This window comes from Leguminivora glycinivorella, chromosome 16 (genome assembly GCF_023078275.1).
Source record: "Leguminivora glycinivorella isolate SPB_JAAS2020 chromosome 16, LegGlyc_1.1, whole genome shotgun sequence".
Classification (NCBI taxonomy): Eukaryota; Metazoa; Arthropoda; class Insecta; order Lepidoptera; family Tortricidae; genus Leguminivora; species Leguminivora glycinivorella.
In genome coordinates, this window is record NC_062986.1 from 560,866 (window position 1) to 584,754 (window position 23,889).

Here is a 23,889-nt window from a genome sequence, read left to right on the forward strand (position 1 = left end):
ATTTTGTCACATTTTTATGATGCTTGATATTTTTAGTCCAATCGGACCTGAACTACCCCATACGCTATATTATATTCTGCAAAAAAACTAGGTTTCAAATTATTATTATAAGTATATGTTCCAAATTCTTTCAGTTTGTAAAATAGCAGATTGATTTATTATAGTTATATTATAGATTATTTAGTACTTAAAATTGTCGGCATTAATTTACAGCCTAGCCCTTTGATTTATTTACAATTATCTTTAAGGAATATTGTTTGAATAATTATTGTAAAATTGATTCAAGACTAGTCAAAGAATTAAAATAAAAACAATTAAAACTAACCTGTGTTTTGCTTCCTACCTAAATACTCTGCCCAGTTTGCAGCATAATGCAATCAGGGTACACCCAACCCTTTAACATGATGTGATGAATGTGTGTGTGTGTCAGACACAGGTCATATAACCATTTACAAGTATGTACTGTACAGTGATGTAGCTAGCTGTATGAGTTACTGAAGTTTATAAAGAGCTAAAACATGCATTGCCAAGTATTAAGTACACCAGCAAGGTTAGCACAAGATTGCCTCGAGACTCATCCTTATGTCATTAATACTGAAGAAGACGCGTCATCTAATGACTCTCGCGGCCATCATGTGCTAGGCCTACAGGGTTGGGATACTTTCCCGGTCAAACAATTCAACAACACTTTGCTCACATTGCTACATAGCAATGATTAGGGATGGTACAACTTGACGGCCCTTTGCGTGTGCAACCACAGATTAGGTAATTGACAGTCACATAGTGAAAAGGTATCACCAATTCACCATGCCATGCTTTAAAAAGTGCACATAATGAGTCAACCCCAAACTGCTGTCTTTATGAAGTGTCCTGTGTGTAAGTACTATTTAATTATTTTGTAACTATACCTTAATTGAAATATCTCATATAAAAGGGTTAAGATGACCGCCCCAATAGACAAGCTATTTTATCTTCAGCCCTTAAACACCTTCTACTGAGTGTACGCCTCTTCCAGTGCACCTCTGGTCCTGGCCCTGACCTAGTCTCATACAGTATCTAATCTATGATGAAAAACCCTATGACAAGTCTAGATCTGGTAGAATATGGCTATACTATTATGTCTATGGGAAGCTACACTCACCAAGTCCTCCAATATTGATGTAAGTTGGGTCAGAGAAAATAAATATGTGATAGAAATTATACGATATATTTCTTAGTAAATATAATATTATTTTATAACATAAATGAACTTAACCTATGAAGTTGATGACTACAATGTGCAAAACGAGGTGTGCGAATATGAAGTCTGCGAAGCCGCGCTCGGCGCTCAGTCCTTGGAACTCATTCTTGTTTTCGGGATTCACTTGCAGCCTCAGGCAGACTGAAAACAGTAAAACAATAAGTTTTAAGTGATTTCAATTGGTCGTTATGCACCCACTTAGAAAAATCTTGCTTATGCTAAAAAGCGATATCACTAGAACTTACCGGCTAGCACAAATGAGCTGACAGTGGAGATGAAGCCGCTCAAGAAGGAATTGAACGGGAACGTGCCGACTAGGCAGCAGTACACAAACTGAATAACAGCGGTCAAGAAAATATACAATAGGTAAGCGTCGATGATTTTCAGCTTCTTAGATGTCTTGGTTGTGTACTCTTGGTACAATTTGGGAACTACGGACATTAGAGAGGTCATTTTCTTAGATTTTTAACTAATTTGTGAATAAAGTCGGCTTTTTCAGTAAACTACATACACGTCATCTACAAAATCATAGACCAAAATTTTTTTAACCTACTGTCAAAAGTTATGTTCGAGATATGTTTTAACCGACGCAAAATGAAGGAAAAATTCCCATCTGGAAATATTTGATTGGCAACACTGCTTTAAATGTCAAATTTGCAATAGTAGCTTGTGCCTGAATTTGTGCATGTCATCGAATTAAACAAAGTTTTGCACCCATTTCAATAGCCCGATTCAAGTTTTATTTAAAACAACAATGTTGAACGTCCAAGGCAACTTCCCTGAGTACGCGGTACCCGGCGCCGTGCAGCATCGCTTCGAGCCGTACGCCGACAACGGTGGCAGCGTAGTCGCGATCGCCGGCGACGACTATGCGGTGATCGGAGCGGACACCCGGCTGAGCACGGGCTTCTCCATCTACACGCGCGAGCAGAAGAAACTGTTCCAGTTGTCGTCGCGCACAGTGCTGGGCGCCACGGGCTGCTGGTGCGACACGCTGACGCTGACAAGGCTGCTCGCGGCGCGCATGCAGATGTACGAGCAGGAGCACAACAAGCCCATGACGACGCCCGCCGTGGCGCAGATGCTCTCCACCATGCTGTACTACAAACGCTTCTTCCCGTATTACATCTCTAATGTTTTAGCTGGCTTGGACGGGGAGGGAAAGGGTTGTGTCTACAGTTACGACCCAATCGGTCACTGCGAGCGCTCCAACTACCGCGCCGGTGGCTCCGCGGGCGCCCAGTTGCAGCCCCTGCTTGACAACCAAATTGGTCTGAAGAACATGCAGAATGTAACTGAAGCACCTCTGCCCAAGGAAAAAGCTCTGGCTCTTATCAAGGATGTGTTCATAAGTGCAGCAGAGAGAGACATCTACACTGGAGACAGCATTTACATCCTTATAATCACAGCTAATGGTATTCAGGAGGAGAAATTTGCTCTGCGTAGAGATTAAGCATTTTATATAACAGAATAAAACTAAAGATAAATTGTATTGTATGCAAACCTTGTGATAGGTATTTTTAAATAAATAACATACATAACAAATAATTGCATTTATTATTTAAATAATAAGGTAACTACAATAAAACTAGATATTTGTTCAATTATTTACATTCCAATAAAAACAAAAGTAACATCTCATAGATTTTATTTCTTGTACTTAGGCATAACAAATATATTATCAGGAAAAGTTTTGTCAAACATTTCCTGGAGCGCATCTTGTCCAGGGTGGTCACCGACTAGTGCTGCTTTTAGTCTCGGAGGCGAGGTGTGCCCGGCCACCAGAGGGTGGATGTTGTAGCACACCTCTACACGGTCACCCGGAGGCACAGTCACTGACAGCTTCCTATATCCCGCGAACATGTATGCATCAGACCCTTCAACGGTTAGCATGAGCCTCACTGGGCTATTTGACTTTCCATACAATATGCACTTTAGTGGAACTGAAGTTTGTAGCTCTACTACTTCTGGGTATTTGACTTCCACAGCTATGGGGCACTCGTCAACAGGCAGGCTGGGCAGGGCCGTGCTGCTCATCACGCAGTGCCCGCTCGTGTTACTTTTCCGCCGCCACTTGATATTGTACAACCCCACCCTGGTGAGATGATCTTTGGGCTTGTATTTTGCTTGAATGCAAATGGCGTCCACAGCAGTATTATTTTCCGCTACTTCTAAATTACTAATGCAAGACTGCGGTTTCCTCTCATCAGCGTATTTAAAACAATCGACTACTTCTAGCTCCGTATCTACTATCACCAGATCCCAAGGACTTAGGATTTTTACATTAGGCATGACAATGAGAGGGTCATCTATGAAGCACTTAGAGACAGGCTTAAAATTCATGGCTACAAAGTTTGTTGAAACTTCGAAAGGCTTTACTACAGGTATTTTTGTTGTAAAGTCCTTTACACATTCTAGCTTGGAGACTTCTGGAAGATCAATGAAGTATGAGACTTTTATTTGGACTGTGGTAGTGGAAGTTCGGTTAGTCTTCAGGTAGAATGTGCTGGAGTGCGTGGAGGACTTGTCAATGCTACCGGGCGATATTTGGAGAGGCTGGGTTTGGGGTTGTCCCTCTATTAGGCTCAGCTCGGTGACCGCCTCGGGATTTTGGTTATCAGGAGTGCTAAGTAAGGAAATGGTGATTTTGACGTCATAAACGGAGGTGTTTTCGTCATTCGTGATGGTGAAGGTGGAGGGGAACCACTCGCCCTGCAGCGCGGGGCTCTGGTTGCGGACGCCGTTGGACAGGCGGCACTCGCGCGCCACGATGTGCGCGACTATCGAAGGCACGATGCTGTCGAATTCGTAATCAGCTTTAGGACTGTGTATGAAGTGCAGAAGCTCAGGGTGAATAGCTGTTTCCATGTTCTTATTCTCTTCCATTTTAAAATTCATGACAATTTTTCGTTTCTTATCGTTGTCGAGTGCAAAGGAGATGTTTTTGATAGTGATTTCTGAGCCGTTGTCCTTAGAGTTACATTTGAATTGGCACAAGAACCTCTTTACTTTACCCCCTCAGCGTAATAGCGTTGCCGCCGTCTGTCATCGGGATCTCAATGGTTTCCGTGCGACTCGAAACTGTAACTAACGCTTTCTTGACGACTAACGTGGTGGCGTAAGAGAGTCGCACGTAGACTTCGATTTCTATAGTGTCGTCCATTTTATATTTGAGTTGGGTGAACTTGGGTTTGACCTCGAGGACGCTAGATATGTTCGCCATGTCGACGTTGACGGTGAATGGTTCGCGTTCGGCTGCGGCGCGCCAGAGCTCAGCCGCGCGCGTCGCGGCCGCCGCCGGCAGGTCCGGCTCTGCCAAGGGAACTTCGAGATTGAGCACAGCCATGATATTCTTAAATATCCTGTCTTTATCATTGTTTGGCACTTGAATGTGTTTAGACAAGGCTTCCAGAGACAGTTGGACATAGTCCTGCACCACTGCAGAGAGATAGGCGCACTGCAGCGCGCGATTCAGCACGTGCGACGCGAGGAACCACCAGCGCTCGCGCCGGTAGTCCCATAGCATGTGGCTGAGCAGCGTCAGCGCCTTGCCGTAGTCCGCGCAGTAGTAGTACTCGTTCGCCATCTCCACAACCAGCTGTTTGCGCATGCGCGGCGAATGGAACGTTTTGAACTGTGAGATAGCACTGCCTAGAAAACTGATGACTACTGTGGAGTGATTGAAGATCCTCTCATTGTATTGCAGTGCCTGTACAGCTGCTTGCTCTCTCTGTGGATCGTGGGGGTCGGCGCTGAGGCGACCGGGCCTCCACGGCCGCTGCCCATAAAACTCTACGATACCTTCTAAAGGATCAGGCGGGGGAGGATACTGGGTCACCTCGGCACAAACTGACCGCATCGCTTGTCTTCTCTTCACTGTGAACTGAGCCGCGTGCTGGTAATAAAAGCCAGGATGTTGGGACTGTATTGCTGGAAGCCCTGCGCGTATTGCTTCATCAAACAACTCTCCAAAGGCACTGTATTGTCTTGCAATCCATGCATAGTGTTCAAACAGCAGCTCCGTAGGCCCGATTCTATTTTTATACCTCTCAATGTGTGTTTTCAGCTGTGCTATGGCATCTCTCGCCATGTTTAAGGCAAACAATAATTTACAGAGCTTGTAGTTGATATATCCCGCTACAGTTCTCACCTCATGCATGTTGGTGTCCACGGCTCTGGTTTCCAGCAGGTTGTTGTAGGCGTGTAGGTAATGCTTGTGTGCAGTGCTCAGATCCTGCTTGAGTTCATTCAAAAAGCCTAACTTAAATTGATGTCTCACAAAAAGATACTGGTGTGTGGTCTTGTTGAGGTGGTCTCGGTGTTGCTTTATGTTTTTAGTTTCATGATGATAGTAGTTCTGTGCAATATCATAGAACGCGTTTTCGAGACGTACTATGTAGCCCATGAGGTGGTCATTGTGTGGCAACACAAAAAGTGCCTTAGACTGAATTTCACAGGCGGCACAGAGGGCCTGCGCGCGCTCGGCGCCCAGCATGTACTCGGAGGGCGGCGGCGTGAGCCCGTCCTGCACCACGACCACGGCGACGCGCGTGGCGTGCCCCTCCACGGCCGCGCGGATGCTCTGCACTCGCGACGCGCACTCGATTATCTTCTCGTTCCACTGGGGGTCATTCCACTCCATGTCATAGAAAATTACGACGACGGAGGGCACGAGACCCACGCGCTTGTGAATCCAGTTCTTCTTGAGGATGCCCTTGGGGATGTACCACTCGTAAGAGTTCCGCTTTGGCTTAACTACGGGAAACTCGAATGTATTTTGCAACAGCTTGAAGCGCACGGCGGCGCGCTCGGCGCGGCGGTTGTTGCTGAAGGCGTCCCACACGGCCTTGTGCACGGCATTGTTCACTGTGTCCAGCCCTGAGAGCCCCACCAACGCCAGGGGCTTCAGAATGATCTCGGGCGGAAACTCCGTCGGATCGCTCGGCTGCGTCGCCATCACGCTGCTGTTGTGTAACTATTACCGACACATTAACTTAGTCGATCGTTATATCCTATCACTGTTTACACGTCTCACTGGAAGCGTACCATTATTTTTCATCAATAATTTCTAATTTCTACATTGTCCAACACCTCCATCATTCGTCAAATTGACAGTCAGCAGTATCGCGTTCCGTTCTACTTCTAAAACCGAAATCCGCACTGCGACAACTTCCTTTAATGTTTCTGAACGAAAACAGGAACCAATTGCATTGACAATTCCTAAACGCATTAAAAAGAAAAGCTTGTCAAAGTATTTGAGTTTTTACTGGGGAATGTATTGGTGTATTGGAGAGTGTAAAATATATTTTATTGTTTAAGTTACGGAAGACTATAAAAGTATTTGACGTTCATGTTAACATATTTTGCCATGGCATTTTACTATTTTGTTTATTACTTTGTGTAATTTTGCCTGAATTCATGATCTCATTGTGTTATATTCTCAATTATTAACTCACTATGACGTCTCAAGCCTTAGCTTCTCTCACAGCGACGTATACCGATTCGGAAGGCGAGGAAGACATCGAGGAGCAGACCCCCGAGAAGGATGAGGCCAGAACCCACTCCGCGCCGCCGAGCCCGCGGCGTGCTGCGGACGGGGACGGCACCGGCTCGGCGCCCATCAGCCCCAAGAAGCAGCTAGTGTCTTACGTGGACGAGACGATGGTGTCGGACGAGGAGGCGCTGTCGCCCGCGCCCGGCAGCCAGGACGACATGCGGCGGCTCTCCATGGAGACGGACACGGACGAGGCGGTGCCGCGCTCCGACCCCGACGACTCGCAGGACGGCGCCAGCATCCCGCCCGAGCCGCCGGGCAAGTGCCCCAAGGAGCTCCAGGAGACAATCGCCAAGTTCTACAACCGCATGCTCACAGAGGGCCTCGACATGAACCGGATCATTCAGGATAAGAAAAACTTTAGGAATCCTAGCATTTATGAGAAACTCATTCAGTTCTGTGATATCAATGAGCTGGACACGAACTATCCTCCCGAAATCTATGATCCTTTAAAATGGGGTAAAGAATCTTACTATGATGAGTTAGCCCGAGTTCAAAAGCTAGAAATGGACAGGAGGGAAAAGGAAAAGAAAGAAAAGCTATCTAAAATTGATTTTATATCTGGAGTGGCCAAAAACCTGAGAGTGATGATGAAAAGAAGCGGAAATCAAAGTGGGACCAAGCGGCGCCCAACGTTGGATCCAAGCCCACCATAAAGCAGCCGGGCCTCCTGCAGCAGCCCCTCACCAGCAACGTCACCGGTACCAAGGGCACTGTTATATCTGCCTTTGGATCTTTGCCTAAGAAACCTAAAATCTGATTTTACATCTAACAACTTATTTCCAACTTGAACAGTGTGAATAAAGTGAGTTTTTTATGGAATTTAAGCTCTAAATGTAAATGCCTGTGCACTACTGTGTTCATATTATTATAATTCTGTGCTCTATATCTTATTTATAAGTACTAAGCATTAAAATATTAAATTGAAATAATAAAAATAATAATTTTTATCTCCTCATCATATTCTTATCCACAGATCTATCATCATTATTAAGAGATGTAAAATTTTGGTCTAGTATTATTTGTCTGAATATTGCAATAGTAAAAACATACATATCTTTTAATAGGTATGCAAATCTCAAAAATTCAAGTGTCAGCTGTAACAGACGGACGCACCAGGCATATCTCTTTCTCGCTCTTACTCATGGCTACGTCCTTGACGGACTGTACGGCGGATCATATTCTATGCCATCAGACAGGCCTATATACATTCCTAAATATCTATTTTATTATGTTGGTCGACTTGTACTGTTATAATTATTTATTTAGTAATGATTTTACAAAGTCTGCTTTATCTGTCAAGTAACGTGAAATGGAACGTTACGTCGCGTTGCGCAAAAAAAAAACACGCAGGGTGGAGGGGGGCGCTATATATACAAACAAAACACGTCAATTTTATATATGTACTTTGCTTTATCTATACAGTGCAACGAAACCTTTGTTTGTGTTCATCATCTGGCGCAGTTCTCGGCTGTTTTGATTAAATCTGTGTTTGTTTACGTCGGGCCATGGCCGAGGCACCCGAGAGCGAGCCCGTGCCCTCCGCGAGCACCGAGTCCGAGATGGCAGCCGCCCCTCCCGATGAGAAAGATGAAGAGGGCCCGCTGCCCGAAAAACGCAGAAAGTTAGATAAGGAGATGAGCGAGAAGCTCGAGCACAGGCTGGGCGGCATCCTGTGCTGCGCGGTCTGCCTCGACCTGCCGCCCGCCGCCGTCTACCAGGTATTCCTAAAACAGCTGATCGCCGCGACAAAGCCATCAGCTGTTTTACCAAAACATTTTCTATTGCATCCTCTCTTTGTTACGTAAGGGCGGGCTCGCAAAGCGCGCCGTGGCGACGCCTACACGGCGCGCGGCCCGAGTCTCCATTTTGCGGCCGTAGAGTGTTGTGAAGGCGTCACGATCATGAACCTTTGTGAATGTACGTCGTAGGCGCGCGCGCTGCTGCGCCATCGCCATTGCCCTTTGTTCCGCCCTTGAAGGGCGCGTTACCAAACTGTATTTACATTTTAATGCAAATTGTGTAATTGGGCAGTTGTGTATTTATTGTTAAGGCTAGACTATGTACACAGGTAGTTGTAATGGACCTAGCTGTATGGACTCTTGTAGCATTTCATTTGAATAAAGAAATGTTTAAGAGATTTGGCCCTTTTTCATTTAGACACCCTCCCCTCATCCCTCAGTCAAGTACCAACTCAAATATTTAGAAGTACCTACAATTCCTTTGAATAAATTCTTCAATATTCCTTGAATTTTCTTTGTCTTCATGAGATTAAAGTTCTTGTGATATTTTGAATATTTCATTCATCAAACTAGTAAAAATATTTGAAATAATTATTTAGTTACATTTTCATTGATTTACAGAGAATGTGAGATGAACTATATTTATTACATGTATTTATTTTTTAAATCATGTCATGTATTTTTTATGAAGAAATCAGTTACTAAATGTAAAATTGTTCTTGTTATCAAAAATATCATCATCACAACTAATAAAAATATTTTTAACATGACTATTTTTTATTGACAGCTGTTTAAGAATACTTTAATCTCTTCATTTTTGTTCCAGAAGTATTTCTATGCATTAGTTTGCTTTCAGGGGCCATGCAATGAAGGTCCGAGGTAGATGACAAGACATCAGACTTAAAAAATATTATAATAACACTATCCTATGTTATTATTCCTGCCACATTAATTTCTTAGTAACTCAAACAAATTAGCAAGGATTTTACACATTGGATGGCAGATAACTGACAACACACTAATTAATTAAGCTTTACACAAAAAACTGACAGTTGTTTCACTGCATTTTACTACCAAAGAGCAGTTAAACAATTTGGGTTTGCAACAATTAAAGTTAGCAAAAAATGTTCAGCAACTTTAGATATATTATTTTCAGAGTGTAGATTTAATCATTTTAGGTTTTCCTGTACTTGTGCAATTAAAAATTGGGAAATTGCCGACTTGCTATTAGCATGTCAAAAAATTAATAATGTTCTATAAAGTGAGAAAATCCTTCTCCTTTAGCCACCCAGATATGTCTTTTTAATATTTTTTAACAAGTAATGTAGTTTACTTATTCAAAAGAGGTTTTGGCTAAATTACTAATAAATACAATGACCTAGCTTTCTGGGCGGCTAAAGGTTCAGTCACCGGCAATAATATGTTATTGTTTGAAGGCCATAAAAATATCTGACACCATCCTATTCGTAAAGCTGTCATATATTTTATGTCCTTTGAAGAGTAACAAATTATAGCCGGTGACTGTTCCACGCAACCGAACACTGACCATCCTCCCGCCAACAGTGCAGCAACGGTCACCTGATGTGCGCCCCCTGCTTCACTCACCTGCTGGCCGACGCGCGCCTGCGCGACGAAGCCGCCACCTGCCCCAACTGCCGCGTGGAGATCTCCAAGACCTCGGCCTCCAGGAACCTGGCGGTCGAGAAGACCGTGTCCGAGCTGCCCTCCGAGTGCAAGTACTGCGCGCAAGTCTTCCCGAGACACTCGCTGCAGCATCATGAGGAGAAGATTTGCGAGGACAGGTCAGTGGAATTAAGTTTTATTAACCTTTTTGACGCCACGGCGAAGGAATACACCGTGCCCCAAAGCCTGTTTAAGTGCAATTGGAGTCCTCATTGCATAGGCGGAACTGATGTAGCCGTAGCTAGCCTCCGACGGAGCGGCGGCGGCTAAGGCTGTATGTGTACAAGATAAAACTTTGAGGAGGAGAAGGCATGTCTAGTAACGAATTGGTTTCGCACAGCTATTTCCTTGCGGGGGGTGTTGTTTCTATGTGAACCCGTCTACCTAATCGTAGGGAGATAGTGTAGTCAAGTCTTTATTTTTAAGACTTGTTGACCTTTAGTTATTTGAATCCACACTATATTTAAATGTTCTGTCGTCATAGCACCTTTCAAAGGCTCTCATGTTTTCTGTGTTTTCTTAAAAGCTCCATAGTTCCATACTTTCTAGGTCTCTTGATATAAAGCATGTCGCAACGTTTACCGTCCTATCTTCTATGTAGTCAGTCTATATCAATAGGCATGTGCGAGGAGACGTTGACCGCATGTAACGAGATAAGGGACATGTGAGATTTCTGCCTCGTCAATAAATTAAATACTCACCCAACGTACGTTTCAAGTATCATGTCCAGGATGTCATTGATAGTCACCCTTAAATGGACATTTTAATTTTTGGACTTCTACCTAAAATGTTTTTGTAAATATTTAGACTAATATGGGAACGTCTTTATTCAGGAGTATAAACTGAACCTTATTTTCCAATCTTCTAACTTGTATTTTGCCCTTGGTTTGCAAGTTTTGAAACAAAACCTGAAGGTATCTTATTCATGTAGTGAGAAGAGTGAGAGTACAAAATAGCTTTTCTAAACTGGGTAGTTATTTAACAACTAGGGAAGTCATCGGGTTCAAGCTGGATAAGCTTAGCTAGAGGCTATCGAACCGTATGGCAAAAGTAGGATGAAGTGTTCGTTTTTAACCTGTAAAGAGTCTAACCCCTCAGGGTTATATCTCAATATCAAGTAGTATAACAGTGGCGACGGTGTTCCCCAGGCAGTACAAGTTCTCGCAAGTAGTAGTGGGTGGTCCGCGGCGCTCGTGGGGCGGGCTGGGGCGCCTGGCGCTCGGGCTGTACGCGCTGGTGGCGGCGCTGCGCCCGCGCGCCTCCGCCCCGCCCCCCCCTCTCCCCTCCGCCGAGGAGAAAGAGGTACCGGGCGCAGCACCAAGCTTGGACAACGGGGTGGCATCTGGTCTCTGTGCTACTTTGTACTGTCATACTTACTGTGTATAAATTGTACAGATGTAGTGCAAAAAGCTTTTCCTTGGTATTTTTCCTGAAACGTTCGTATTCGTCATGCTAGTTCAGTCAACGTCGGTACGTCTTGTACTGAGACTGACTGAAATATCGTAACATGTTCGTACGTTTCCGTAAAAATACGAAGGAAATTCTTTTCGCACTTCATCTGTACCATCGCCCTTCGTGTGCTTGAAACTTTTAGGCTCCTATAGCTAAATTAATTGTTCAATCATAAAGTAATGGAATGGCTATTGGCCAGTTTAACTAGAACCCCAAATGACTCAAATGATGCGTGATTGTACATACCTTTTAGGTGACATTAAAATGAGAATATATCGCTAGCTTGTATTGATTGTCGCGATAAGGTACAGAGTGGCACGGAGATCAAATTTATTGACTGTGTATTGGCGAACTTGAGAAACCACGAACTTAGCAAAGATTTAATCTGAACGAGGACAATAATAATTGTGAATATAGACGTATTTCATGCTGAATCGAAACATTAAAAGCAATTCAGCATCGATGTTAATAATTTTCCCCTCACTAGCTCGGAAACACGTGTTTTGTCCTTTAATACCAGCGGGTAAAAACGCATTTTATCCACTAGCGAGTAAAGTAATTTGACCTTGTATAAAGTCAAATGAACTGCTTTAAAATTGATAAAAGTAGGTGAATCCAGTAATAAAGATGATTTACCACCTGTGGAACTACTGGAAGCAGTGATAAACGCATTTTTTGCGTTGTAGTTTCCTCGCTATAGTGAGGGGAAAAGATTTGTGTTACACTCGCGTGCAAATGTATTTTACTTCTCGTGTGTTAAAAAACGAGCAAGTTCAGGATTCTATTCTCGAACCACTCGCTTCGCTCGTGGTTCAACTATAGAATCCTTTCACTTGCTCGTTTTTCAATTCCACACTCGGCGTTAAAATACAACTTTGCCCCCTTGTATAACAAATAACTATTAGATAATAACTAATAGAAATGCTGGCACCGATTCTAAACCTTGCAGTGTTGCGGTTGCTGCCAATTTAAAGAAAGAATCATTCTGTGCTTCCGGTTTAAATTTATAAATGCTAATTTATCTTATCTCGCCTCTCTGTAGGTTCATAAACTAATTCTCGTTCTTCCTAAAATCCTGTTAGAGTGAGATACCTATCTGTATTCTATCTATTCGGAAGAAAGAAAGATAATTTATTTTTCCCTCACTAGCTCGGAAACACGTGTTTTGTCATTTAATACCAGCGGGTAAAAACGCATTTTATCCATTAGTGGATAAAGTAATTTGACCTTGAATATAGCCAAGTTTTCTGCTTTAAAATTGAAAAAAGTGGGTTAATCTAGTGATGAAGATGTTTTACCACCTGTGTAACTACTGGAAGCAGTGATAAGCGCGTTTCTTGCGTTGTACTTTCCTCGCTATAGTGAGGGGAAAAGTTTTGTGTTACACACGGGTGCAAATGTATTTTACTTCTCGTGTGTTGAAAAACTCGCCAAGTTCAGGATTCTATTTTCGAACCACTCGCTTCGCTCGTGGTTCAACTATAGACTCTTTTCACTTGCTCGTTTTTCAATTCCACTCTCGGCGTTAAAATACAACTTTGCACCCTTGTATAACAAATAACTATTTCAAGTAGGCATATTACAATACAATGCGTATATGAACGTCAAATAAAGCTACGCCGGCTCTAACTCTACGCCTCAGTCTCGAGAAGAGATCAGTCCCCCTCTACCAAATAACAGAGAGATTCTCAACTCTGTTGTCTGCCAGGGAGCGATTTAGCAGCTATTGCTATATGTTATGTATTCGATATGCTCGGTGGGCTATTTGACCTTAGTCTTATATACGTCCTCAGAAAACGAATCTAAGTTCTAGTTGAAGTTCGCCAATGTACGCCCCCTTTGTAATGTATAACCTACATGTAAGGCTCCCTGTTCGCTCACTAACGCTAGGGGATGCTTGTCCGCTTGGTGACGCGTGTCGGTACGCATGGCTCTGCTTGTCTTATCTATCTCATGTCCAAGGATCGGACAAACGCCGGTCATTTCGAAAATGTAACCCTGTTCCGTACAGCAGAGACTTCCTTATGTTAATAAAAAAATTGTAAGTGTTTAATAAATTTATTGGACCATATAATTTATATCCAGTGACAAATTAGTTAATGATTATTATTACGAAAATTACTTTCGCCAATAAAATAGAATGACCAAAATTTTTTTTTTAATTTTCAGGTGTGAGCCTATAACGACGTGAATTTAGGACCCATTTATGCGTTGAAAAAGTCCGTTCACAGTCTACGGACGTCATAGGGGCATATGTAATCGTTGACATTGGTATATTGTTCTCCCAATATGATTGTGCCTCGGAGTAAATTTTCTCATGAATTTGTTTCACGGTGATGTAGTCAGGATTCCTATTAAAAATTGCTTGAAATTTTGACATAGCTGTAGATCTATAACTCCCGGGAATATTTAGTAAAACAGTCCTTATGTCCTTAACAATTTTAAATGCTTTTTTTATGTGTAACTTCGTCCCTTGTAGTTCAATAATTTTTTGTGGGATGACTTGGAAATATTTTTTTATGTACAGAAAATCTTTTTTTAAATTGGGGATTTTTATTAATTTCTTAATCTTTCGAATTGCGGAAACAAATTTTTCGAAATTCATGAGAAAATTAACTCCGAGGCACAATCATATTGGGAGAACAATATACCAATGTCAACGATTACATATGCCCCTATGACGTCCGTAGACTGTGAATGGACTTTTTCAATGCATAAATGGGTCCTAAATTCACGTCGTTATAGGCTCACACCTGAAAATTTAGAAAAAATTTTGGTCATTCTATTTTATTGGCGAAAGTAATTTTCGTAATAATAATCATTAACTAATTTGTCACTGGATATAAATTATATGGTCCAATAAATTTATAAAACACTTACAATTTTTTTATTAACATAAGGAAGTCTCTGCTGTACGGAACAGGGTTACATTTTCGAAATGACGGGCGTTTGTCCGATCCTTGCTCATGTCATTTCCATGGTTTAGTTTAATTACCTAAGATTCTAAGATACATACATATGTTAATTCACGCCTGTATTCTCAGAAGGGGCAGGCAGAGCACATGTATAACTAACTGCTCAAGATGTGTTCAACAAATATTTGTGTTAATTGTTTTTTGTATTCAAAATAATTGTGCAATGTACAGCCAACCTTACCCTTGTGGAACCTTAACCCTTTCCAACCGAAGAAATCGAGGTTTGCTAAAAAAAATTGAATTTTAATTACATATAAGGTACAGCGGGATAAATCTCGACTGGGGGGCAAATGTAACTGGTCCATTTTTTCCATGTTTTACAATGTTTGCATTATTAAATAGTGTCCTTCCACCGGTTAGGTATATATGGTAGGCGTGTTCAGTGGATACATGTAGAACTCAACATTATAGTGTAATAATGGAAAAAATGGATTAGGTACAATATGGATCCCCAGTCGAGATTTGCCCCGCTGTACGGGCTGTACCATTAGTGTCGTTATAAATCAGATTGTATTAAGAATACTGCTTGTCATTTTCACATCGTTGTAGAGTGGCCTAGGGTTCCAATTGGTTGACTATACACCTCTGGTATAAAACGACAAATCAAAACGTGCCAGCTTTATGAATTGACCCGTAGGATGACCGACGATGGTCCCTTGATTGTCTATTCGTTCTGTGATATCGATCGGTACGTAATTGTAGCACGCAGAATACCTAGATTGCAGGATATGGTTACTTAGCGGGTACGATGACCGACAGGCGGTCGGTAGCCGCGATAACAGGTTTAGTCGTCATTAACCGACGTCTTTTTATGGCTGGATTTTACTAAGTTGCCTTTACGTATTTATTTTATAGTTTTGTACTAGGTAAGGTACGGACGAGCGTAAATTATTATATATGTGTATATTATATCTATCTTCCAATTTTTGAATTTTTGTGTTTACGGATTGTCATTGTCATCTACGTTCGTTAGTCATTTCCATTCATAAATCATTTATTTGCTTACCATGGTACGTACAGGATGTTACAATAATATTATTTTAATATGAACACATGGCACCCTGTGAAGGGTATGCCAAGATTCTTAAAACTATGTACATTCATAAGATTAAATGCTATTGCTTATGTCAAATCGACCTACTGGTTGTACGTTAATACGAGTATAACTTAATTGTAATATAGTTGTAATGTAATATAGTTAACTTACGACGATTATACTGCAAAACTTCTTATTCAGGGTTCTCTCGTAGTGACCGTAGAAGAAATCGTCAGGGCATATTTAGTTCCCAGACAGTATGTCGACAACATCTAACACATCTCGATAGCTTGCATATCTGTCGCTCAAGCAAGTCAAGTAGGCATAATTACAGAAGGTAATTAAGTAGGTCTTTTAATCTCTTTCGCCGTGATAACAAGCATGCTCACTATTAAAGTACCTAATTTACCGCCCACTGTAAATGAGGGTTCATTTAATGACTGCCTACTATCGGCATATCGATTTGTAATGAGTCCCGACTATCGGCATATCGATCAACCGTGTACCTATCTCAGTCACGCCCGCTGCCCGCTACATCGAAGATCGAATCCATTGTCATGCACACTTTATTAGATGCACTGGAGCATGTCTTCAGCTTGGCAATTATGCGTTGGCTACGAAACGCATGCTCACTTGCCCAAACACCGACGATATACTTATACGATATACGTGTATCCATCTGTGCCTAATGGTTGACTGGTTTACCTAATGCTTAACTGGGCATTAAGTCTTCCATTTGTACATATTTGGACCAATGAAGTTTAAAATAAATATTGCTCAAAGAGGGTGTAACATAAAATTGGACAATACAAGATTGGGAGACACAGGCAAGCAAAGAAAAATATAATACCAGTGATACTAAGGGCTATTGGCCCCCGTTCCCGGGTTAGGGTTAGCCACTAACTCGCTGCTAGTCGCTAATCCCGGAGTTTAGGTTGTTCTTTGTCCTGTAACCCCGGGTTACTTGGCTAATACTGGAATGTGCAATTGGCCCATTTAAATTAAGCGTTATATTATAAATTAAACTGAAAGAAGACAAGACTCATTTATCTAAATACTTAAGTAGTGGGCAATTGGGCATACTTATTAATATACCGATAAATTGACACTTATAGGAAAGTGTTAAGTAAGCTGTAAATCGTCACGTTCGCGTGTCGTGATGGTTGTTGAAATTCCGCTGCGCCACATCCATACTGATGAATTGGTTTTGTTTATGTAAATCAAGAGGATCCACGTGACGTGTCTGTGTAATGATAACTCCGTGGCGAGTATAGTTTTCATTGTTATCTAATATTGCGAGTAACAAGTAGATTAGGCTTAAGTAATAAGTAATCATTAGGTATTTTGACGTCATTTACGACTTAGTCACCCGGTAATCACGGACAGGGTTCCAAACTTCGGGTGTACCTATTGTAATGTTTCATCAGTAACTATCGCGCTAACAGATGGCATACTACGACATAGTTTACAAACAACGCTTTCATGCTTTCCAAAATTTTTATATTTGATGAATCCCTAAGCTACTTCTATAGGTGATCCTGATGACCTATTGTATGACTGCTTACTGAATGTAAACTTAAGGGTAATTATTATGTGATGATCTCATTTACATATCTGGGCGTTTTCCAAAATAAATCTCGAATATCGAATTTCACCAGATCTGGACGTGTTTGGGCTCATTTTTCTCAGAATCACGAGCTGATTCGATCCCGACGATAAAAAAATGTGTTTCAAATTTTCCATACAAAACTCGAGTTTCCAATACGTCACGCTCATAGGAAGTTATACTAAAATCGTGAGGTAAAAGGAAAAAAATGAGGACACATTTTTTTATCGTCAGGATCGAATCAGCTCGTGATTCTGAGAAGAATGAGCCCAAACACGTCCAGATCTGGTGAAATTCGATATTCGAGATTTATTTTGGAAAACGCCCATCTATGTTGCTTAACGGCCCAGCCACGACATTGGTCTAAGTGCGACAGCGGTGAGCGGCCGCGATAGGTGCGAATGAAAAGTCCCATCGCTGTGTCTCGCTCCAATGTATGGCCGCCGCTCACCGCTGTCGCGCTTAGACCAATGTTGTGGCCGGGCTGTAAGGCACTGTAGGCCTAGCACATGATGGCCGCGGGAGTATGTCGCCGCGAGATAGATGACACGTCTTTGTCTAATTGTATTAATGACATAAGGACAGGTAGTCTATCTCGCGGCGACATACTCTCGCTGCCATCATGTGCTAGGCCTGCTGGTTCCACCGCGAGCTAGTAAGCTATGAGCTATCGGCTATAAAAACGAACAAAAGATAATCACTCCCGTGTAAATAAAAGAGACACGGCGATGTTTATAGTTACTCGCCCAGCGGTGAGCTATCAAAATCGCCGTGTCTCTTTTATTTGCACGGGAGTGCTTATCTTTTGTTCGTTTTTGAAGCCGATAGCTCATAGCTGTGTGTGTGTGGATTGAGTGAGCACCTTCCGAAAATAAAAAAAAATATGCTGATCATTTAGTAAAAGTTCTAAAACAATTGTAAAACGAATCTCTGAATTTGTAAAAAGATAAATCAAAAGATACAGCCATTAACATGTGCTCACTCAGTTCTCACAAACTACCAACGAAAACAGTGAATATATTCATTTAACATATAATATTTATATACTAACATTTAGTAAAAAATAGGCCAACCTACCTCTATAAATATTAGATCACCTAGTGACGTATTAAATTTTTTACAAATAGTTTCTTATGCTCACTCAATCCACACACTTTTGAAAAGCCGAATTTTGATGAAAAACATAAGATTTAGACCGCTATTATATGTGTATAGTTTAGTAAAAGTGAAATGGGAATTTGTAAAATACAAAACGAACCACTAACGTGTCAGGTTTTTTTATAATAAATTTTTGTAAGTGCTCACTCAGTCCACACGTTTTGAGAAAGTTAAAAATGTAAATATCTTACGATTTGTAGCACCTAAGACACTCGAAAGTACTTCAACATTTAGTAAAAATTTTTACTAAATATCCACCATCTAATATTTTATATTCGTTGTCTGGTTTTAAAGATATTCAGACATAACTTTTCTCATACAAATGTATCAAGTAGGGTGACCACACTATGTCGGCTCCTGATTTTCCCCACCTTCCCATTGTCATATTGAGATTGGGGAGTTTCGTTCAATTTTGATAATAGTTTACCGGATTTGTAAGTGGGAGCGAGAAAAGAATAACTATTTCTCGCTCCCACTTACAAATCCGGTACGCTCATCTGTTAGCGCGATTAGATTACCAGGTTCTGGTTTCTTACTAGTGAAGTATTATATTCTTTGTTTCTTACCAATTATCATTCATGTCCTTTTTAATGCATGCATGTCGATATGGTTATTATCCTGACGTCGATAAAAATTACACAATACACATCATCACTAGGCCAAGAACATAACCTAAAAACAGTTTGCAGATGGATAATTAATATGGTATTAGTTTAATATTATCAAAATTGAACGAACGAAACTCCCCAATCTCAATATGACAATGGGAAGGTGGGGAAAATCAGGAGCCGACATAGTGTAGTCACCCTACTTGATACATTTGTATGAGAAAAGTTATGTCTGAATATCTTTAAAACCAGACAACGAATATAAAATATTAGATGGTGGATATTTAGTAAAAATTTTTACTAAATGTTGAAGTACTTTCGAGTGTCTTAGGTGCTACAAATCGTAAGATATTTACATTTTTAACTTTCTCAAAACGTGTGGACTGAGTGAGCACTTACAAAAATTTATTATAAAAAAACCTGACACGTTAGTGGTTCGTTTTGTATTTTACAAATTCCCATTTCACTTTTACTAAACTATACACATATAATAGCGGTCTAAATCTTATGTTTTTCATCAAAATTCGGCTTTTCAAAAGTGTGTGGATTGAGTGAGCATAAGAAACTATTTGTAAAAAATTAAATACGTCACTAGGTGATCTAATATTTATAGAGGTAGGTTGGCCTATTTTTTACTAAATGTTAGTATATAAATATTATATGTTAAATGAATATATTCACTGTTTTCGTTGGTAGTTTGTGAGAACTGAGTGAGCACATGTTAATGGCTGTATCTTTTGATTTATCTTTTTACAAATTCAGAGATTCGTTTTACAATTGTTTTAGAACTTTTACTAAATGATCAGCATATTTTTTTTTATTTTCGGAAGGTGCTCACTCAATCCACACACACACCTCATAGCTTACTAGCTCGCGATGGGGCCAGTGCCTTAGGGACAGTCGTACTGCGACAATGTGTAGTGTCTACACTTATAACGCAAGTCCTACGCGACGCGATTGTCTTATTAATAGTTGAGTGGTGTCCCCAGACTGACGGGCTGCCGGTACGCGTCGATCGGCTGCGGCTGGCGCGGGCCGGCGCACGAGGCGCGCAACCACGAGGCGACCTGCGCGCACCCCGGCAAGAGCGCCGCGGAGGTTGTCGACGTGCTGGCTGAGAGAGAGAAGGCCGCCAGGGAAGCTAACGCAGTGTATACGCAGGTGTTGGACCTGCTGTCCTATGAGAAGATCACTATCAACGGTGAGTAGACTGGGCAACCATGAGGCAAGAGCGCCGCGGAGGTTGTCGACGTGCTGGCTGAGAGAGAGAAGGCCGCCAGGGAAGCTAACGCCGTGTATACGCAGGTGTTGGACCTGCTGTCCTATGAGAAGATCACTATCAACGGTGAGTAGACTGGGCAACCGCCAGGCGAGCTGCATATTTTGTATTGTGTTATATATTTGTAAATATCAGTTTCCGGTCCCTGTCATAGACAGAGTCTGAGAGAGACAAAAGCAAATTTTAGATTTGCTATAGAGTCGCACTAAGTGTCAAATTCTATGGCAGCTTGTCGATGCGATATTGCGCAACGACGCCTTTTTCCATGACTCAAATATGAGTCCGTCGCTCAAAACAGGTTAGATGTGGCTGTAAGGATGGTCCACTATCATATGTTTATCATGGAAATACGATCATAGATCTGTATGCCTCTCTTTTTCTCCAACGTGAAGAAAAAGGACGGCATGATGCCTATGGTCTATGATAAACATATGATAGTGGACCATCGGCCTAAGTCCAAACCCTACTATAAAGGTGTTAAAGTGGCGGATAGAATAGCCTTTCAGATTATTTTTTCTATTAAATATACTCTTGTTTATACTATTGAGTGAATCGTCACGTATTTCATATATTTCCAGATCTGCAGCTAAAACCATACCGCACAGAGGAGTTTGTCCACAAGCTGTACTACGAGACGTCTCGCTTCAACGCGTTCGGCCACCAGTGGGTCGTCAAAGCCTTCGTGAACCGCAACCAGCGCGATCCCACGCAAAGTACGCAGCGGGAGATCACATATCAGGTAAATACATAATGAATTTACTCCGAAGTTGACTATGATGATTTATGGTTTAACCCATATAACGAAACCATCATTAGGGCCCAAATTCCACCTCTTAAAAAGGTGACCCAACATTGTTGGTAGTGCTCAAATAACGTATTATTAGCTTCAAGGCTCGTACAATATTCACTTGCTAAGTCGTGACCCATAGTTTAAGAAAAACCTATCATTATATCAGTCGAAAGACTTCTACGGATTGGCCAAAGGCTATCATAATTCCTGCAAAGTTATCAAGATAGTCACTCTGACAAGCGCGGATCCAGCTTCGTGCCCAGGGGGGGGTCACGTGGTAAAGGCCCAGGCCTCAGAGGGGGGTCACGTGTTCTATTTGTTTGGCCAACCTAGGCTCCAGGGGGGGGGAGGGGTCATGACCCCCGCCCCCTCGGATCCGCGCATGCACTCTGAAATTTTCTCTCTAATTTACCTTCCTTGTTCCAGCTAATCTTAAAAAGCAAGACGCTATCCCCCCTCCAAGTGCAGTGGGTGGGGCTGCGCGGGCCGTACGGCGAGGCGGGCGTGCGCGCGCGCGTGCAGCAGCACGTGTTCGCCGACGACGGGCCCGAGGCGCCGCCGCAGCCGCTGCCGCTGCGCGACCACCAGGACACCAACCGCCTGCTCGCCAACAAGGCTATACACTTCCGGTAAACACGCCCATCCTGCCACGGATCACGTCCTCTTATACAAGATATACCGGGTGCCCGGAGTCTCCGCCGCGGCCGCTACCGTTACATGATCACGTGTCTGCTCGCTGACAGAGCTATTCATTTCAGATAACAATTGATCTTTATTGGCACGGCTTCCTGACGCAAACGCGTCTCCGGCAAAATACACTCGGCCATCCTGATATCAAACGTGTCCTCTTATACAATACAAAGAGCGGGTGCAGTTGACGACGGCCCTGAGCGCCCAGCACTACCACTGCACGATCACGCTGACATGACACGAACACGCTATACAATCCAGGTAAAACAAGCAAAATTCATTCACACGGCCGTCCTGACTAAAGCATGTCCTCGGGTAAAATACACTCGACCATCCTGATAAAAAACATGTCCTCATATACAAAGAGCAGGTGCAGAGTAATACGTGTTAGTTGACGACGGCCCCGGGCGCCGCAGCTGCACGACCACGCTGAGACGAACCGGCTGCTCGCTGCTGCTGTTTCGGCGCAGCCGTCCTGACTAAAAACATGTCCTCGGTTAAAATAGACTCTGCCATCCTGACACTAAACAAGGCCGAATTCTCAGGAAATTGATACAATGCCACATCTATTCCCCCTGCAAGTGAAATTTGTTGTCCGCGGCCTTTAAGGCGCGTCCTGAATAAAAAATCAAAATACAATAGGAAGTTTAGGTATTTATAGTTCTCTCTTCTCTGGACTAGGTGGCGTGCTTATCAACGTAACGTAACCCATTAAAATTAATAATATAATATCAACTAGGCCACATGCCACATTATTATTAAACGTGAACTAGACAAAAAAGTAAGTCGGACTCGAGCAACAAACTACCGACGAAAACAGTGAATGTATTCATTTAACATATAATATTTATATACTAACATTTAGTAAAAAATATGCCAACTTACCTCTATAAATTTTAGATCACCTAGTAGTAGTAGTATGACGTATTTAATTTTTTACAAATAGTTTCTTATGCTCACTCAATCCTCACACTTCTGAAAAGCCGAATTTTGATGAAAAACATAAGATTTAGACCGCTATTATATGTGTATAGTTTAGTAAAAGTGAAATGGGAATTTGTAAAATACAAAACGAACCACTAACGTGTCAGGTTTTTTTTATAATAAATTTTTGTAAGTGCTCACTCAGTCCACACGTTTTGAGAAAGTTAAAAATGTAAATATCTTGATTTGTAGAACCACAGACACTCGAAAGTACTTCAACATTTAGTAAAAATTTTTACTAAATATCCACCATCTAATATTTTCACAGCCGACAAAGTGTGGTCACCCTACATGATACATTTGTATGAGAAAAGTTAAATGGCATCCTGAGACGAAAAGTCGTAACAACAACAACTTATCATTTCAGACTCATAATGTTCCTGACGTCGAAGTGATCAGCCGCTCTGGCGCTCGAGCAGCGGTTCCTGCTGCGCACGCGCCGCATGCTGCGGCTCGCGCGCGACTGCTTCCTGCTCGTCGAGGGACAGCTCAGCCGGTACCTGCGGGACGTCGTCCCGTAACCTCATCATCATCTGAATTTTAACCCGATTGTATTATAGTCACGGTAAGTTACCTTCATTTAACATTCACTGCCAACAAACGCGGACTCCGTCAGAACCCGTTTGTATGGCGAGAACCCGCCTAGCGGAATTCGGAATCCGAGCAAAGTTCACGAGTGTTCAAGAATAGTAGGGGCGCCACCGTCTATGTAAACAGCATTGCATATGGCAACAATTTTGACACTTCTGTATGAGAAAAGTAAGTGTTGCTATGATAATAAAAAAAAATAGTTCCAATTTTTTTTTTTGCCAAACTGTAGGTGTTCATTGCCTTATGCTTCAACTGTAATAAGAAAAAAATTCTGCTGGAATTTCAATGTCGTTATTGCACTAGAAAGATTAAGACCTAAAGGAATGACTCATACCCGTGACTATACATTAACCGGGTCTGACTTCAGACATAGATTAAATATAAGAAGATCATACCATCCCATAATTCCCATACATTAAAATGCTACCGCCTAAGAACGACACTACACCACACATAGATGGCGCCACAAAAAAATGTCTTGTAGCTTTCGATTATACTTGT

At 42.0% G+C, this 23,889-nt stretch overlaps 5 protein-coding genes across 7 annotated transcripts; 3 read left to right on the forward strand and 2 right to left on the reverse strand.

Annotated features, from left to right (window-relative positions):
• Positions 1–1,188: 1,188 nt before the first annotated feature.
• LOC125234547 (dolichyl-diphosphooligosaccharide--protein glycosyltransferase subunit DAD1) lies at positions 1,189–1,765 on the reverse strand. The gene is made up of 2 exons (XM_048140826.1): positions 1,486–1,765; positions 1,189–1,381 (listed from the first exon to the last, which is right to left on the reverse strand). The coding sequence occupies exons 1-2, from the start codon at positions 1,691–1,693 to the stop codon at positions 1,251–1,253; spliced, it is 339 nt and encodes a 112-aa protein (XP_047996783.1). The 5' UTR covers positions 1,694–1,765; the 3' UTR covers positions 1,189–1,250.
• A 119-nt stretch (positions 1,766–1,884) lies between these two features.
• Positions 1,885–2,788, forward strand: LOC125234546 (proteasome subunit beta type-1). Its single transcript, XM_048140824.1, has one exon. It carries the CDS (start codon positions 1,995–1,997, stop codon positions 2,691–2,693), a length of 699 nt encoding a protein of 232 aa, XP_047996781.1. The 5' UTR covers positions 1,885–1,994; the 3' UTR covers positions 2,694–2,788.
• An 83-nt stretch (positions 2,789–2,871) lies between these two features.
• LOC125234545 (trafficking protein particle complex subunit 11) lies at positions 2,872–6,364 on the reverse strand. The gene is given in 2 exon segments (XM_048140823.1): positions 2,872–4,259; positions 4,261–6,364. Coding segments are annotated over 2 exon segments (3,309 nt in total). The 5' UTR covers positions 6,198–6,364; the 3' UTR covers positions 2,872–2,887.
• Positions 6,365–6,586: 222 nt separating this feature from the next.
• LOC125234649 (SAP30-binding protein) lies at positions 6,587–7,752 on the forward strand. The gene is given in 2 exon segments (XM_048140983.1): positions 6,587–7,369; positions 7,372–7,752. Coding segments are annotated over 2 exon segments (855 nt in total). The 5' UTR covers positions 6,587–6,697; the 3' UTR covers positions 7,555–7,752.
• A 381-nt stretch (positions 7,753–8,133) lies between these two features.
• Positions 8,134–23,872, forward strand: LOC125234648 (cysteine and histidine-rich protein 1 homolog). 3 transcript variants are annotated; one of them, XM_048140982.1, is made up of 7 exons: positions 8,136–8,515; positions 10,100–10,338; positions 20,044–20,152; positions 20,297–20,399; positions 20,912–21,072; positions 21,550–21,752; positions 23,165–23,871. In XM_048140982.1, the coding sequence occupies exons 1-7, from the start codon at positions 8,303–8,305 to the stop codon at positions 23,190–23,192; spliced, it is 1,056 nt and encodes a 351-aa protein (XP_047996939.1). In that variant the 5' UTR covers positions 8,136–8,302; the 3' UTR covers positions 23,193–23,871. The 3 variants fall into 3 exon arrangements, with proteins under 3 accessions (XP_047996937.1, XP_047996939.1, XP_047996938.1); XM_048140981.1 differs by having other exon boundaries at positions 20,044–20,135; positions 20,280–20,399; XM_048140980.1 differs by lacking the exon at positions 20,297–20,399 and having other exon boundaries at positions 8,134–8,515; positions 20,044–20,255; positions 23,165–23,872.
• Positions 23,873–23,889: the final 17 nt, after the last annotated feature.

Bases quoted from the DNA above. Each gene is read 5' to 3' on its own strand.
- LOC125234648 (XM_048140980.1), top strand. From the start codon at position 8,303: ATGGCCGAGGCACCCGAGAGCGAGCCCGTGCCCTCCGCGAGCACCGAG. The intron at 8,516-10,099 runs GTATTCCTAAAA...TCCCGCCAACAG, and splicing joins CGCCCGCCGCCGTCTACCAG to TGCAGCAACGGTCACCTGAT. The intron at 21,753-23,164 runs GTAAACACGCCC...TTATCATTTCAG, and splicing joins AACAAGGCTATACACTTCCG to ACTCATAATGTTCCTGACGT.
- LOC125234547 (XM_048140826.1), bottom strand. From the start codon at position 1,693: ATGACCTCTCTAATGTCCGTAGTTCCCAAATTGTACCAAGAGTACACA. The intron at 1,382-1,485 runs GTAAGTTCTAGT...TACTGTTTTCAG, and splicing joins CAGCTCATTTGTGCTAGCCG to TCTGCCTGAGGCTGCAAGTG.
- LOC125234546 (XM_048140824.1), top strand. From the start codon at position 1,995: ATGTTGAACGTCCAAGGCAACTTCCCTGAGTACGCGGTACCCGGCGCC.